The sequence below is a fragment of the Eurosta solidaginis genome, chromosome 3, assembly GCF_040869045.1.
Source record: "Eurosta solidaginis isolate ZX-2024a chromosome 3, ASM4086904v1, whole genome shotgun sequence".
NCBI classification, from domain to species: Eukaryota; Metazoa; Arthropoda; class Insecta; order Diptera; family Tephritidae; genus Eurosta; species Eurosta solidaginis.
This window is the reverse complement of record NC_090321.1, coordinates 92,111,335-92,129,423: the sequence shown is the minus strand read 5'-3', so window position 1 is coordinate 92,129,423 and position 18,089 is coordinate 92,111,335. Positions and strand designations below refer to the sequence as shown.

Genomic DNA, 18,089 nt, shown 5'->3' with positions numbered 1-18,089 from the left:
GTTCATTACCTTCATGTCCCTGATGTCCGAGCACCCATCCCAACAAAACCTTGTTTTTGGCTCTCAGGGCATTAAGGATTTCAATGCATTCATCCACCAGCTTAGATGTAACTGTGTAGGATTGCAAGGCACGCAGGTCCGCCTGGCTGTCCGACATAATGTAGATGCTCTTCGATGTTGAGCCTCTCCGCAGACATTCTCTACCACAGACTTCTATTGCATCAATTTCTGCCTGAGATACGGTGGGGTAGCATCCCATTGGTATCGATTTCTTGAAGTTCGGCCCATAGATGCCAGCTCCCCTTCTTCCGTCATCGAATTTCGATCCATCCGTGAACCAGGCCTCTGAGTTAGGGTCGTTGTAAGGATTCCCTATTTCCCAGTGGGTCCTGTCCACAATGGACACTTCAAAGTTCCGTGACATTCTGAGCTTAGGGGACATTACGTCACGCAGTTGTAATGGGGGATTTCCTATGATTTTTCGTATTACCTTCATATGCCCTATCACATTTCCTTGCTTCAACTCAGAAATATTTGGAAGTCTTATTGCGCCTAGTATTGGCTCTTTCTCTATCAGAATATGGAAGGGAGGTATTCCACTAAAGCAATAAGTGCATCAGCAGGGGCGGTTCTCATCGCACCCGCTATGCCAACGCAAACTAGTCGAGCCAGTTTACTTATTTTAGCTGTTGCCGTTCTTTGCGTTGTCCTTACAACAGTATTAAATGTCCAATATACCATTTTTGGACATATCCCCCCTGTTTTGCCGTAGAGACGAGCACAGGCGAAGAAAGAAATATGATGGAGCTACTAAGGTATATACCACCATGCACCTTAAATATTTTAACAACCTCACACCTAATCTAAATCGAAAATCCTTAATATTATCCTTAATAAATAATTGAATGTAAATAAAATTTTTTAATAAATTTATTTATATTTATTTTTAGAAACATTTTTTAATTACATAAATAAAAAGCTGTATCTAAAATGAAAGCTTCCCTATATATTTTAAAGCTATTACATTCATCTACATCAGACATAAAATGTTTACAATTTCTCATATATGCAATTTCTATTATTTAATTTCTTAAAAATAACACATTTTCATTCATTTTGAAAGTGGTTTAAGTCCATTTTAGGTTCCGAAACAAAGCTTATTTTTCTAGAAAAGTTTACAAAACGTATTACGTTGTATATTATAGTTTATATAACAATTACTTCTTTAAAATATTATTATTTTATTGGTTGAAAATCAATCTCACAAAAATTATTTATTTTCACATTTTTAAAAATTCTAAAATAACTAACTTAAAAATTTTCATTTTGAAAGAACATTAAAAGTAAAGTAAAATAAAAATAATTTACAAAAATACAGTATATTTATTTTAAGTAGATAACCCTACATTTACTCCCCCTCCAGAGAAACGAAAAATGAATTTTTTTATTTGAATTTTGTGTTAATTGCGTTAAAAGTTTATGTTGGTATTGAGGTAATTACTCAATTTTTTGATTATTTGATTTAATTTATATTTTATTTTTAGTTGTTGTTGTTGTTTATTTATTGCATTAATATTTTATATATATTAATATTTGGTTGTGTTATTGCTATGTTGTTTGTGAAATATTGTTATTTATCATGATGTGATTGAAGAATCTAGAATTAGGTTGAGTAATAGCAGATGGCAACTTTGTGTGCACAATTACTCAAAAATTAAAAACTTGTATTATGCAGAATATGTGTTCAATATATAATTGTACTCTGCATAATGTATGTCCAAGTTGTTGATTAGGAATGAAAAGTTGAATATTTTATTCGTTCATGGGTTATATGAATTTATCATTAATTGAGTCATGTTAATAGGTATATTGTTGAGTTTTTAATATGATTTACATTTCAATGCGAAATATTGATATTTAGGAAAACATGGTGTTAAAATTTATTTTAAAAAATCATTAGAGATTTTTTAAAATTGTAAAAATTTGTTTGATTGTTTTTTTTTTTTTATTATTCAAAATTACTTGTTTTTTTTAGTGTTTTGTATTATTTTCGAATTGAAAATGAGGCTATTGTTTAAATATTAATTTAATAGTTTTGCGGAGTTTGTATATCTGTAGTTGTAAAATTTCGTGTACGAATGGGTGATCGATACATTTTAAAACAAATTGGAGAAGGAGTGTACAAAAGTAAAAATAAATTTGAAAATAATTAATTGAATGATTAAAAATCCAACTCAATAAAAAGGCAATCAAGAAAAAATATTTTTTTTAACAGTTAGATATTGATAAAATATTAAAATAAATAACAAATGTGATTAAATAACTTATTTTGAATTTCAATTAAAATTTTATAATTGATTGTTTTTGTTGTCAAGGAATCTTCAAAGATGTTGCAATGGTTTTAAGTCTGATTATTTATTGTGGTTGTTGTCGAGAAATTTTCAAAGATGTTGCAATGGCTTTAAATTGGTTATTATTATTGCATAATAAAATCGTTTGGCATAAACTGTTCCAATATGATTTGGTGTTGCACTTAAGTTAATTGTTATTGCATGTATTTTGACTCAAAAAATACCAACGGAAATTTCGGAAAGTTGTAAGGTTTGATGAAAAAATTAAATTTCGTGAAAGTGATACTAAATGATTTTGCTGTTGCATATAATTGTAGTTGTAGTAGCTGAAGTTGCATTAAAATTTCAATGATATGTTCCTCTATGAGTTACTTTTTATATTTTCTGCGTTATTTTGTCATCCAGATAAGATACATGTATAGATTTAATTGTCTATGAATATAAATATTATAAATTCGCGTGAAATTATTCAGCATCTTTTGAAAAACAATTTAAGCACGGATCGCCAATATAGTTAATATAATAACTATTTCTTTTTTCAATTAGAAGAAAATTTTTCTAAGCGGGGTCGCCCCTCGGCAGTGTTTGGCAAGCGACCGGGTGTATTTCTGCCATGAAAAGCTCTCAGTGAAAACTCATCTGCCTTGCAGATGCCGTTCGGAGTCAGCATAAAATCATGTAGGTCCCGTTCGGCCAATTTGTAGGGAAAATCAAGAGGAGCACGACGCAAATTGGAAGAGAATCTCGGCATTAGATCTCTCCGGAGATTATCGCGCCTTACATTTATTTTTTTATTTAATAACTATTTCTTTAAAATATTATTATTTTATTTGTTCAAAATCAATCTCACAAAAATTATTTATTTTCACAATTTTAAAAATTCTAAAATAACTAACTTAAAAATTGTCGACTGTATATATAATTGTTACATATAAAATAATTGTTGTCCTTTAAGCAAAACTCTAATATACTTTGAAATTTATTCCTCGATATGTTGGTATTGTTTTGAATCTCGTCCCATTTTTTCATGATTATCTTTATAGCTAGGTTCGTCGGTATGTTGGTAAAGAGGGAGATAACATCAAAGGATACCAAAACATCTTCATGGCTAATGATCGTATCTTTCAATCTCTCTTTTAATTCAAATACATTTTTGATGTTGTACTCCTCTGAAATAAAAGTTTTTAAGATTTTTCCAACATATTTGGATAATTTGTAGCACTACAACAATGTGGTTTACAAAATAGAATGCAAAGGGAATAACGAAGAAAAATGCAACAAAGTTTATATAGGAACAACTAAGCGCGCTTTGGGTACACAATTAGCCGAACATGAAGCTGATATTAGGAAACAAAAACAAAATACAGCTCTCTCACAACACGCAACCACGTCGCTGACTTCGAAAACATTAAAATAATAGCCAAAAAAGCTAGAGAGAAAAAACGATACACCTTGGAAAGCCTACGAATTTTGCAAAATAGGGAAAATACTATGAATAAGAAAGAGGGCACAGATGGTATCGCTGCTACTTACATATGTTTATAAAATTTTACTTTAAGTATGACAAGTGTACCACAGTAGATGGTATCGTTTTATTTTATATTTTTAATCTTCTATATTTTTTAACCTTTGTTCTTGTAAACTATGTTTTATTTCTTTAATTTAATGCCGTAATTCAAATGTAAGTGAAAATCTGAAAACTTATAAATCAATGTTAAATGTTAATATGTGTAATTGTGATAATTTCAAATTAATGTTGTTGTTGTTTTTGTGTTTTTATTGTTAACAAATACAGAATTGCTCCAGAAGAAGCCAAGGAAATTTGGCGAAACGTCGAGCTGTAAGTGAAATAAATTGTTTTATTTGCACTACTTCCGAATAGATCGGAAAAGCTTACCAAAAATATATGAAAATCAATCAAACCGATCGGAAACCAATATATAAAATTAAAAATTTTCATTTTGAAAGAACATTAAAAGTAAAGTAAAATAAAAATAATTTACAAAAATACAGTATATTTATTTTAAGTAGATAACCCTACATATATTCTAACATGTTTAAAATCACAAATCCATAAAATAAATTAATACCACTTAATAATATTTTTGAAACAATTCAAACACAAACCCCTAAATATCTCAATACAAGAAGAAGAAGAAGAAACAAGTAAAGGTGTCTAAGTTCGGGTGTAACCGAACATTATATACTCAGCCTGAGCTTCAATTGTACATTTCATTTCAGATAAATTACTTTTCTATATAACACGTGGCATCGCCCGTTTAAAAAAAATGTCTCCCCATTTCCTCTTACAATAAAACTTGACAAGTGAAATTTCATTGATTCAAAACTATTTTTTTGCTAAGTTATAGCTTATTATTCTAGTCTATGACCCTTTTAAACTTGTTTTATATCTAAGTTGCCGTGGTCCATAACCAATCCCGTCCATTTTTACTAGAAATATTTTCTGCTATTAGGAAAATATGTGTACACAATTTCATTACGATATGTTAATTTTATTCGAGTTATGGCTCCCGAAACATAGAAAATTGCTTAGTCATAAAAGGGGCGATACCACGCCCATTTTTTTAAATTTGAAGTTTTTCTTATTTATTGTTATAAATCCACTTTGGAAATGAAATACCATTGATATAAAGCCCTTTTTTGCAAAGATATAGTTTATTTTATTCGCCCACGACCCTTTTAAAAATCTTTTATATAAAAGTGGGCGTGGTCCTTAACCGATTTCGTTAATTTTTCTTCAAATCATTCCTTATAGTAAAGGCGACCTCTCTACCGAGTTTGGTTACGATAGGTTTAACGACTTTTGATTTATGATTAATAATATTTGTAAAATTGATTTTATCATAAGTTGGCGGTGCCACGCCCTTTTTGAAAAATTTTACAAATGTCCACATGTCAAATTTCAACATTCTAGGTGTATTATTTACTAAATTATCAGGTTTTTTGTGCTTTCCAAAATTTTATATGTATAAAAAGTGGGCGTGGTTATCATCCGATTTCGCTCATTTTCAATACCAATCTATTCTGGGTCCAGATAAGCTAGTGTACCAAATTTGGTGAAGATATCTCAATATTTGCTGAAGTTATTGTGCTAACGGACGGACGGACGGACGGACGGACGGACATGGCTCAATCAATTTTTTTTCGATACTGATGATTTTGATATATGGAAGTCTATATTAATCTCGATTCCTTTATACCTGTAAAACCAAGCGTTATCCAATAAAAGTTAATATACTCTGTGTGCAAAGCACGCTGAGTGTAAAAATGGACTTAAACCACTTTCAAAATAAACGACTCATATATGGGTTGGAGTCATCTCCTTTGTTTCAGCACGTCGTATTGAGAGATTGATTGTACCTGGTAGTGTTAAACGGTTCCATGGGTCATATCGGCCAGATTCTTTTTCTACTCTCCTTTATACCCTTACGGATGCTGTTCGACAAAAACGTTGTGTTGGCAAAGAGGATAAATATAACAAGAGACCTCACTCTTTATTTGTTTGCTAAATGTTTTCTTCGAGGTATTCGCTGGTTTTTTTTTTTTTTTTTGCGAGATGTGCATAAAACGTCTTCTATACATTTTCGTGGGGCATTTATATTTATTTTTCCGACCGTATTATCCTCTTTGGTGTCGGATAGGTCCTCCTTGTATCGCTATAGATATTATCGGACAGGTCCTCATTGTACCCTGCAAAGCTAATAGTGACGTTGAGTAACACCACCAGCTTCATAAGGAGTAGGAAGGGGGAATGCTCTTCGAGCCATTTGAAACCAAACGAGCTTCAGAAAAAACGACTTCCTTTCGTGCGATTTCTTTAATTTAATGCTGGAGAAGATAATTCTAGCAGCAGAACTAACCCTGAGCGTACAATAACTGGCGTGTGCTGATGATATTGGCATTATTGGCCTGAACAAATACGCTGTGAGTTCTGCTTTTTGTGGGTAAGATAAATGAGGACAATACGAAGCTCAACTTCGATCTGGATACTGTAACAGGTTAAATTCTTACCTATCCAGAATCAACCGCGACATACAAAACATATGTATGTGCTGCTTGCAATGTGTCTCCACAGGCACCACCCATCTCTTTAACTGTATTGTGGAACCAACGCCTCTAACACCCCTCTAATTATGGTCCACCCTTGTTGAAACAGCAAGTTTCCTTGGATTCCCGTTAGAGGACATTGATGAAAATTTGTGATTGGTTGCACCTATTGGATGGGGTGAAGCACTGCTACAACAACAACAACGAAGTACTTGCTGTCACCCAAGAAAGAGTCGGCGCATTAACGCCTTGGTAGCCACGTCACTGTTGATGGATATAAATTCGAGGCTGTGAAGTATTTCGTCTAATTGAGAAAGAAACAGCATTAGCAGCAAAAACAATGTCAGCTTAGAAATCAAAAGAAGAATAACTCTTACCAACAAGTGCTACTTTGTGAGTAGACAACTAAAAAGTAAAGTCCTCTATCGACGAACAAAAATCACGCTCTATAAGTCGCTCATAATACCTGTCCTGATGTATGGCTCGGAATCATAGAAGGTGTTGTTGATGTTGTTGTTGTAGCGATAAGGTTACTCCCCGAAGGCTTTGGGGAGTTTTATCGATGTGATGGTCCTTTGCTGGATACAGATCCGGTACGCTCCGGTAACACAGCACCATTAAGGTGCTAGCCCGACCATTTCGGGAACGATTTATATGGCCACATTAAACCTTCAGACCATCCCTCCCTCCCCACCCCCAAGTTCCATGAGGAGCTAGGGGTCGCCAGAGCCTCATCTGTTAGTGAAACAGGATTCGCCGCGGATAGGTGAGGTTGACAATTGGGTTTGGGGAAGCTATATATTGCGCTGGCAACCTGAAGGGATGCGCTACACAGCCCCTTGAATCTGGTATTTTAGTCGCCTCTTACGATAGGCATACCTACCGCGGGTATATTCTGACCCCCTAAACCGATGGGGATCATAGAAGGTGTCGAGAGACTATACGATAGCTCTTGGAGTGTTCGAGAGAAAAGTTCTCCGGAAAATGTATGGCTCGTCTATGTTGCCGACGGCCGAAGGAGGTTTAATGTTGAGCTGTATGATCTTTACGCAGTTATGAAGATAGTGCAGCGAAAAAAACGCAAAGGCTTCGCTGGCGAGGTCGTGTTATGCGAATGGACGAAGACGCGCCAGAGCTTGGAAGCAGAGGAAGGGGACCCCCATTGAGTTGGGAGAGGCAGGTGGAGGAGTACTTGACCTCCCTTGCTGCGCCCAATTGTTGTCAGTTATATTAAAAAGGATAGCTGGTGTAGATGTAACGAAACGCCTAAATTGGTTTAGGTGCTTAAGCGGCAATGAATGGTACAACAACTGCAGCTTGAACAAACGATATATTTAAAACTGTTCGGTAAGTGGACCACCTGATGGAAGATGGGACTTTTCGCCCTACATATTAAATATTATAACCGCCCGATGTCTGTATTTGATAAACTAATTAGAAAAAATACTAGAGGAGTAGGGCTGTGCCGAAGACCTAGTACCTTTCATGAATGGAGCTGAACCATAATGTGTTGAAATTTCAAAAAATCATAAAATCTGAACAATCAGTTGTATGGTATATATATTATATATACGACCGATCTTAAAGATTTCTTCAGACAGCAATGTATGCCTTATATATAAATATCCTGTGAAATTTCAAGCTTCTACTTGTTTTTTAATTAGAAAAAAGTTTTTTAATTAATTTTTTAATTAGAAAAAAGTTTTTTTAATCTTGGTCACCCCTCGGCGGTGATTTGGCAAACACCCCGAGTGTTTTCTGCCATGAAAAGCTTCTCTGTGAAAACTCATCTGCCTTGCAGAGGCCGTTCGGAGTCGTTAGGCGTAAAACATATTGGTCCCATCCCGCCAATTAAAAGGAGCACGACGCAAATTGGAAGAAAATTTCGGCCTAAAATCTCTTCGAAGGTTTCCGTGCCTTGCATTTCTTTTTTAAAATATGCCGCATTTGAGAATTTGAACATTCCAGTTGTTAAAATGAGGAAGAAATCACGTCTTACCGTCTCATCTGAACAATCGGTTGCATGGGATATATTTATCCATACTGTGACGAATATTAGCACCACTAAGAGATACTCACATCCCTAAGGTTATTAAATAAACGCACAACAACAATAACGCAAGCTGCCACTCCTGTGTACGTAAACCAGACATCGGCAAATAGTGGCATTGTGAATTATAACAAAGTGTGATATCTTATCTGTCAAATGCCTGACAGGATGTTCAATATGGCTACTTTTTAGCGTTTTGACAGGGTGTTCAATATGGCAGCGCCTATCTTCAGTGGGTGATAGAAAGAGATACAGAATGAGATAGCGATAGTCAAAAACAAATCAGGTGATCCAATCACTTTGGAATTTTGACGTCTATGCAGAAGATATCACACTTAGTTATCATTCACAATGAATAGTGGCACAATTGTGCACCTCAATCCACAGCTATTCTTATTCTCTTTAGTTTAGTTGTCGCTGAGCATCTGGCGCAGTAACATCGATCGTGTTCGTCGACCGCTATGTTGACGAATCTTATTAAAAAGCAACAAGCAAAGATCGTTTGTTAGTTTTTTCAATGCGCACTAGCGAAAAATATTTAATGTTGACCAACCCTTTTGCGCAAATACAATGTGTTAATTTGTATAAACCTTTTGCTTGTTTTGTGCGCATTAAAAATATTGTTACGAATATTAGCAAAACTAAGGAGTGCTGCCATCTCCAGGCCGATGCTAAGCAGTGACGTGAATTCACATCAATAATTCAATCATTATGTAAGTTAAGGATTCTTTTGTTGAGAAATCCAAAAAAATATATTTTTAGGGTCTTTACGACCTTTATTGAGTCACATCAAAAGTATAACTAACTTTACAAAAATCATTAACTTATAACTAAGCTTAATTAATTGGCCGACTCCGCTGGCGTTGCTGCTGCGTTTTGCTATTCCGCGAATTAGCCAACTTTAGTTGCGCATGTTGGGCTTCCTGTTTAAATGAATTGGAGCTTTAATTTGCTGACTTCGCGTCTGGCAATTTTGTGGGAAAGTATTGAACTTCCGCTCTAAATAAATTCAAGCTAATTTTGCTGACATTGCTTCTTGAGCTTTTTGTGAAATATTGTGCAACGAGAGTTGCATATCCGCTTTACCTGTATTTATTATTGCTTATTAATCATTTATTGTTGTAGCAATTGTTAACATATGCCATGTTAACACTTCCCCTCTTAAAAACGTTCGTCCCGAGCGTTGTCAAAAATAAGGTAAGTTATTAAAATTTATGTATGTGGGCTGCTCGTTTGAAAAATCTTTGATCTCGCCTAGAGTGATGCTTGGTGCAGGTATCTGGTTAATGTCAAGATTTGATGAAATTACTATCTTGTTTTTGGACTTCTTCCAGAATTTGCAAAAAATTATTATGATAATTAAAGTAGTCACAACTGCTCCAAGTGAAAGTGAGCTGTTGGATATAGTTGCTACTTTAAGAAGATTTATTCTGTGTATATTCTCTATGTGTAACTCTTTTAGAGCCTTGAGGGAGAGTAACTCAATTCGATTCTTTTCGATTGGTGCAGATTGCAAGACTGCTGGGATAGCGGGAAATGGTACTATGTCATAGTTAATGTATGTTTGACTATTAATTTTCAGCGTTGAATTATGAAAGTTGATAAGTTGTGTTCCTGATATATTCTTAAGCTCGCCGTCTGTGAATATCTGTCCTTTAAAGCCATTAAGGAGTAATATACCGGATTTTATTTCTTCGATTTGGGGAATGTGGTGGCCGTTGCTTTTAGTGCAAGTTGAATTAAGACTACTTATTATCCTAGGCATACAAGTTTTATTACTTATGTCAACTAAATGATTCTGTCTACAAATTTCTATTTTCTTATAGCTATCGCAAAGTTTTTTTATTCCGTAAATTTCTTTTTTTCCTCTTAATATTTTTTCGAATTCTATATCAATTATAGTGTTGTCTGCTTTTACAACAGGTCTTAAAATAATTTTTTGAAAATTTTCTTTAATAACTAGTGGTATTTTTACCAAGTAAAAAATTGTCATATTTTGACTAATAACATTTATATTGGCAATCTCTAGTGCCTCTTCCGCATTTTTAAACGGTATTTTCTCATCTTCGAGTTTTTCCATAGCAATTTCAATTTCAATTTTATTTAACAATAGTGTATTCAATATGTCTTTTTTCGCCCACTGTATGGCGTATTTAATATTCGTCAATTCTTCCTTAATTAATCTTATTCTATTTTGCAAGTTGGTTATTGTTTCGTTTTCTACATAAATATCTTTCCTTATGTTATTAAAGAGATTATTTACTATATTTGTAATATTATTAATTTTTTTATTGAAAAGTTCATTTATAATAACTTGTTTATTATTATTATTGTTAATTTCGTTAAGATTATTTGTTATTACTTCAAGGTCTTCATGATCTGGGCTTCCGGCGATGCATTTCCATGCCGTCCCTAAAATGTTTATAGATCTCTTTTGTTTCTTTTCAATTGGTTTGATCGTGTCTAATATCTGGAGGGATTGGGTTAGCTCGTGTATTAAGGTGGGATACAGGATGTTATCCTTAGGTATGTCCGATGAAATAAATGTGTACATGTCTGTCAAAAATTGTTCGTACTTGTTGAGGTCAATTATATGTATAAGCCTAAAGGCACCGTTCTGTATTTTCACTAGTCCGTCGTTAATCGTCACTAGTTGGGAGTTCGTATAGTCGTAAATGTCTACTGTCGCAGTGGCACAGTAAATTAACAGGAGTCTGAAAATGAAAGGGTAAATTTTTAATTTCTAATATTGCTTTTATGGACTACTTTTCCTGTTTCTGTTAAAATGGTTGAGTTTCTGTCTTCCTTTACTACTTCTTTTCTAAACTTGGGGGAAATTTTCGTACCTAAGCGTTTATTAATTTTCACATATACGGTTTCTCCTGGGTGAAAAATCTTTATGGGATGCCGGGTTTTATTATGATAAGAAAGATCTTTAAGCTGTTTATTTCTTAACTCGGAGATGTTTTCTTCCCTCGCTCTTTCGAATTGGCTTGGGTCAGTAGAGACTGTTCTCCCAAAAAACACCTCTATTGGTTTCTTTTTTGTTGTTGAGTGAATTGTATAATTATATTCGTAGACAGAGTTGTCGAGAAGTTCGGCAAATGAAGAGAAGGTGCGTTCTGCTTTTAAGCAACGCATTATTTCTGTGAGGGTCGAGTGGAATCGTTCCACTTGACCGTTAACGGAACTGGTATAAGGCGGTGTTTTGAAAACTTGTATGTTTAAAGTGTCCTCCATTAAAAATCTTATGGAAGCTGAGTTCAGGGATGTTTCGTTATCTATTATGACATATTCGGGTACGCCAAATTGAAAAAGTATTTCACGGAGAGGTTCTTTAACGTGTTCTATTGCTCTGGATTTAAGTATTTTGGTTTGAGCGTATTTTGAAAATTTGTCTATTGCTGTCAGGACTATGTTTCGGTCGGTCATGTAAATGTCGATGTGCAAAATTTGTCCTGGGAATTGAGGTATGGGAGTTTCTCCTAATTTTGGTTTACTGGGGTGCCTATCGTATTTATTTTCTTTACAGGTTGAACATTGTTGAATTATTCTTTTAATTTTTGTAGTCATAGATGGGAAGTAGAAATTTTCGAGAATTTGAATTTTATTTTCTCGACAATTTCTGTGAGCTCTTTTGTGGGTTTTGATTATGATTTCTTCCTGTTCTTGTTCGTCTGTCACGTCCTGGACTTGCAGTTGTGTAAACCTGATCTTATAGTTGCTAAAGTGGACTGGGTATATTTCCTGAATTTTTCCAATAATTCGTTCTTCTGTTTTAATACAGTTAACTACGGAGGGGTTGAGGTATCTTTTAAGGCGGTCTATCAAAATTTCTGGGCTATAGTCGGGTTCCTCTAAAATGTGCCTGTGGTAAGTGGGAAATATTATTTTAAATTGGTACGTTGAAGTTTCAGCTACTTTCAGAAATAGCTGATTTTTGAAAACATTTATTGGGATTTCGACGTGAGGAATTAAATTATCCGATGAACTCTCGTCACTATGTTGAGTTGAGGATAAGGAATTAATTGGTTCAGGTGGCATTCTTGAAAGGGCGTCAGCTACAACGTTAGTTGTGCCAGGTTTGAAGTGGAGTTCGTGATTATATTCCTCTAAAATGGATTTCCAGCGTTTCATTTTAGAGTTGTTGTTTTTATTGCTAAGAGCCTGGGTAAGGGGTTGATGATCTGTAAATATTTTTACTTTTGCTGAGCCGTAAAGATAGTTCCTGAAATTGTTTAGGGCCCATATTATAGCTAAAAACTCTTTCTCGTTTGTAGCATAGGCTTCTTCTGTTTTGTTGAGTGTTCTTGAAATGAATGCGATAGGTTTTTTATCCTGAGAAAGGACTGCACCAATTGCATAATTAGAGGCATCGGTTGTTAAATGGAAATCTTTGCTGAAGTCAGGGTATGCAAGTATGACATCGTCAGACATAAGAGATTTTTTTATTTTATTGAAAGCATCTTTTCCTTCTTCATTTAGTTCGATATTTATTTTAGCTGATTTGTTTTTGGATATACGCCCTTCTTCCCCTCTTAAGAGTATCGTTAGGGGTTTAGCCAACATGGCGTAATCTTTAATGAAGCGGCGGTAGTAGCCGGAAAGGCCTAAGAATGAGCGAAGTTGCTTAATGGTTTTTGGGTAAGGTATTTTTGATATTGCTTCAACCTTTGCGGGGTTCTTTGTAATTCCTCTTGAGGAAATAATGAATCCTAGGAACTCTACAGAGTCCTTGAAAAAATGGCATTTATCGAGTTGGATCTTCATGTTAGAGTCTTCTAGAGTTTTAAAAATTTGCTGTAAGTGGAGAGCGTGCTCTTCTTCAGAGTTGCTGAAGACGACTATGTCATCGATATAGACGTAGCATAGTTTGCCGATGTGATGACGAAGAATGTCATCTAGGGTTCGCTGGAATATTGACGGGGCATTTTTGAGTCCGAATGGCAATCTCGTGAACTCGTACTTTCCATTATTGATTGAGAAAGCCGTTTTCTCAATATCGGATTCCTTGAGCGGGATTTGATGAAATCCGCTTTTTAGGTCTAACACGGAAAAAAATTTATTTTTCCCGAGCTGAGACAATACTTCATTTATCTGAGGTATTGGGTAGCGGTCTGCTACAGTAATCGCGTTAAGCTTGCGATAGTCGATAACGACTCGATACTGCTTGTTGCCTTGGGAGTCAGGCTTTTTCGCTACCACCCAAACGGGTGAGTTGTAAGGTGACCTTGATGGTCGAATAATGCCGTCGTCTAGCATTTTGTTTATTTGGGATTCAACTTCGCTTTTAAGCGACATGGGGTAGGGATAGTATCGTGTATAAACAGGAGTATCTTTATTGGTTCTGATTTCGCCTACGACTTTAGTGGTGTATGTAAGTTTATCGTTGGGTTCCGCGAAGAGACTAGAAAATTTTTCTACTAGATTATTGATTTTACTTTTCTGACTTGGTGACATGTTGTCCTCCTTAAGGTCAATTTTGTTAATTGATCCCGAAGCTAACTGTTTTATCCTAATTCTTGTGTTTCCTTTTATTTCCATAAAGTCATCCTTGACGTGGATCACAGCTTCGAGTTCCTTGAGGCTGTCGTTTCCGAGGATACCATGGAAGGATTTTAATGTGGGGAGGAGGTAAAATTTCAATTTGTTATCGGCGTTAAAAAGATTGAGATAGGTGTGTTCTTTGATTTCGATGTCTCCCGCTATTGATTTTGCAAAAAAAATTTTGTCGTTTCTGATTGGATTGGGAACAATGGAGGGCTGTATATAGTTTTTTGTAGATCCTGTATCTATTAAAAATTTTACAGTTTCTCCACTCTTCAGTTTGCACTGGAAGTAAGGCAGCGAAGAGTGGTTCATCCTAAAAAATGTAGGTCTGTTGTGTCTAGGTAATTGTCCTTGTGTTGTTCGTCGCAGTTGTCAGGAGTGGTATCAGATTCGTTGTTGTAATAATCTGCATTTGTCTGGTCGTCGTTAGTCATGGTAGGGGAATATTCCTCAGGTTGGTCGGCATCTATATGGAAGTTCCTTTGGATTTTGTTTGGGGGAACTGGTGCTGGAGGGTTTCCGATAGGGGGTCTTTTGTTAGTTGGGTCATTAGGACGCGGCCTATTCATATAATTTATGTTGCGCGTTCTTGGTGACTGGTCTATGTCCATGGGTTCTGGACGGGGCTGAGGCTTCTGAAAGGGCCTCGGTGGTGGATAGTTTGGTTGCTGACCATAATGATTAGCTGGTTGTGGACGTTGGCCTTGATCACTTACCTGTGGTGGTTGGTATGGGTTGGTTGCGTACAACCTGGGTTGGGGCATGTATGCCAATTCTGGGTAGAATTCATTATTTAGCCTTCTAGGAGGCAAAGGTGGTCGAAATTCCTGCGGCTTTCTACCTTGGCCATTATTGCTTAGAGCATAATGTGACCTGAAATTCTGATTTTCTAGTTTAAGGCACAGGTGGAGTGCCTGAGGGAGGTCCGCCGGTTCTCTCATTCCTAGGAGTCTGGGGAGATCTCCTTTGAGGCCACGGACAAAAGTGTCTAGGGCTTTATCCCTATAAGTGCGGGTTAGTAGGTGCATAGCTTCTGTGCCGACTTCCATGCAGCCTAGTTTATTTAATATTAAGGACAAATGAGAGTATACCCGTTGGTAAAACTCTTGGATCGTAAGGTTACCCTGTACGAGTGAAGTCATTTGGTACTCGAGGGTACCAAGGTCGCGCTTGTCCGCGTAATGTAGTGTCAGGCATTTTGATATGGCCTGCCAGTCTAATGGAGTGTTGTACGACTCCAGGGCGACATCGGCGTTGCCCACAATTTTATTTCGTATGACATTAAGTATGCCATAGTATTTGGGAGTTCCTCTTTGAGGCTCGTATATTTGGAGGATTCTGTCCACACTTTTCCTCCAAGATGTGAATTCTCCTGGTTTTCCAGAGAATTCCCGAAGACATCTTACGACATCCGGAATTTTGTCAAGTTCGGAAACATTACCGGTTAAATTTGTATCGATTGTAATGTCCGTAAAGTTCGAAAAATTCGCGTTAGGATTTAGGGCGGCTTGAACTAGGTTACGCCCTTCGGTTTTCAGGATGTTGGTGACAAGTCCTGAGACAATATTTGTAAGTTCTTCCATTGAAAACGCATTGGGGTTACGAGGAGCTTGCTGACCAGAAGGTGCAGCTGGAGCTTGGGGTGCGTTCAAGATTGGTGGACGAACGAGGTTGTTTGGATTCATTTCAACTGCTAAATTTATTTGATATAATTAATTTCTTTTATTAATAGTGAAATTCAATGAACCGAACCAATTGAAAATCTAAAGTATAAAACCTTTCTTTAAGTTTTTCACAAGAATAAATTTATCACTTCTTTCTTCTTCTTATTTAAATTTTGGTAATTGATTTACTTTTATCATAAAATTTTCTCGGTGTTGTCACTAATTATTCACAAAGGGTTAATTCTACACTCTTTTTATTTTACTTTTTATCAATCTAGCTCTCAATAGAGGCTTGTTACTATTCCTAAAATTTTAATTCTAAGGCGAATACTTTTTTCGCAGATTTTGCTTTGCAATTTTTCGTTTATCCAATAAAATTTCTCTAATTAATTTTTCGTTTTACTTTTAACTTCAAAATAAGATTTTTTTTCAACTACACTTTTCAAACGATTTCCTTAGTAATCTACTATTCATTTACTTAAAAATTTTTATTTCACAAATTTTTTCACTTACTTATTTCTAAACTTAACTTACATTGCTAGCTTCTCCATTTTTTTGGGGAAGGTCCTTCGCGTACCGGCTGACGACTGGGCGTCTCCTTTTTGTCCTTGGTCGGTCTACTGGGGGGCCGATATACGCTGCTTCTATCCTCTGGCCTCGGTTGCTGCTTTCGTTGCTTTTTCGTTTTTCCTTTTCTTAACGTATTCCACTCGAATATTGCACGCTTTATTATTCGCGCGATTTTACACGGTTTTTTGTTTAGTGTTTTTTTGAACGGAATCTAAAGGATTTAATCACTACTTTTACAACCCGCGAACAACCGTAGGCCCCACGTTGGGCGCCAGTTAAGGATTCTTTTGTTGAGAAATCCAAAAAAATATATTTTTAGGGTCTTTACGACCTTTATTGAGTCACATCAAAAGTATAACTAACTTTACAAAAATCATTAACTTATAACTAAGCTTAATTAATTGGCCGACTCCGCTGGCGTTGCTGCTGCGTTTTGCTATTCCGCGAATTAGCCAACTTTAGTTGCGCATGTTGGGCTTCCTGTTTAAATGAATTGGAGCTTTAATTTGCTGACTTCGCGTCTGGCAATTTTGTGGGAAAGTATTGAACTTCCGCTCTAAATAAATTCAAGCTAATTTTGCTGACATTGCTTCTTGAGCTTTTTGTGAAATATTGTGCAACGAGAGTTGCATATCCGCTTTACCTGTATTTATTATTGCTTATTAATCATTTATTGTTGTAGCAATTGTTAACATATGCCATGTTAACATGTATCTACATAAACGAATCAATAATTGCGTCTACACATATGTACACATTCCGACGAGCAACATTTACATACAAGGCAGCGAGAGATGAGATGTCACACACAGATGAATTTACTTATACGCTTATGTGTGTGCGGGAGACTGTAAACTACAAACTCACATATGTACAGCTGAGAAGCGCTAAAAAGTAGACAATTGTAAACAAGTAGAAACTATATGAGAACTATACACACAGGAATATAGTTGGTAAGTTCTGGAAATAGAAGAGCCTAGATGTATGCAGCGTAAACTATAAAAGCGGCACAAGCGAGTAAGAAGAATTCAGTTTGATTTGAGTTGTCAAGCAGTTGCGATTAAGACGATATCTAGCGAGCAATAGCAGTATTATTTTGAATAGTAGAGTTTCATTTAGCTATCAATCAGTGTGGTTATTAAGCAAGCTATTCGTTGCACAGTTTGAGTGTATTGTGAAGTACTTTAATAAAGGCCATTTTGCATTATTACAAATTGGAGTTATTTATTCAACAGTTTAGTGATTCGAACTTAGCAGAGGATTGCAAATAAGAGGATTTGCAAGCAAATTCGTTACAATATAATAACAAACGATCTTGTCTTGTTGCATAAGCGAATGAACTACGCAAACCCCGATGCATCAAGAGCGATTATCTCGCTCTCACTAACACATCTGCATTTCCAATTTGCCGATGCCTGACGTAAATCATCCATCGGCGTTTCATAGAATTTCCCTAAATTCGTTACAATTTTGTGTCAGAAGAGGAATTGTTGAATAAATTCCGAAGATTTTGAATACAACTTGGACATGGCAAAGTTGAGTGAATTAAAGATCCAGCAACTGAAAAAGGAGTTGAAGAACCGTGGATTGAATACAACCGGCAATAAGATCGAACTTCAAGCATGGCTACGAGAGGTAATGGAGTCGCAAGGAATTAATGTGGACGAGTATGTCTTTCATCTTGATGCGGACGCGGCATTAACAAAATTGGAAGAGAAGAACGGAAGTCCGAGTTATCACAGATATCGACAAAAATGGAAACCCAGGAATCACGTATAAGAGAAAGTATAACATCCAAGATAGAAGCACAGGAGGCACGCGTTTCAGAAATGTCGA

General features: G+C 35.8%; 1 protein-coding gene across 1 annotated transcript in view; it reads right to left on the bottom strand.

Annotated features, from left to right (window-relative positions):
* Window positions 1-1,117: 1,117 nt before the first annotated feature.
* The window catches only part of LOC137244157 (sphingomyelin phosphodiesterase), a 162,896-nt gene continuing 145,924 nt past the window's right edge, over window positions 1,118-18,089 (bottom strand). Inside the window, exon 7 of the mRNA XM_067772762.1 lies at window positions 1,118-3,520. Within this exon, the coding sequence (XP_067628863.1) occupies window positions 3,493-3,520 (28 nt within the window). The 3' untranslated portion in view covers window positions 1,118-3,492. The remainder of the gene's footprint in view (window positions 3,521-18,089) is intronic.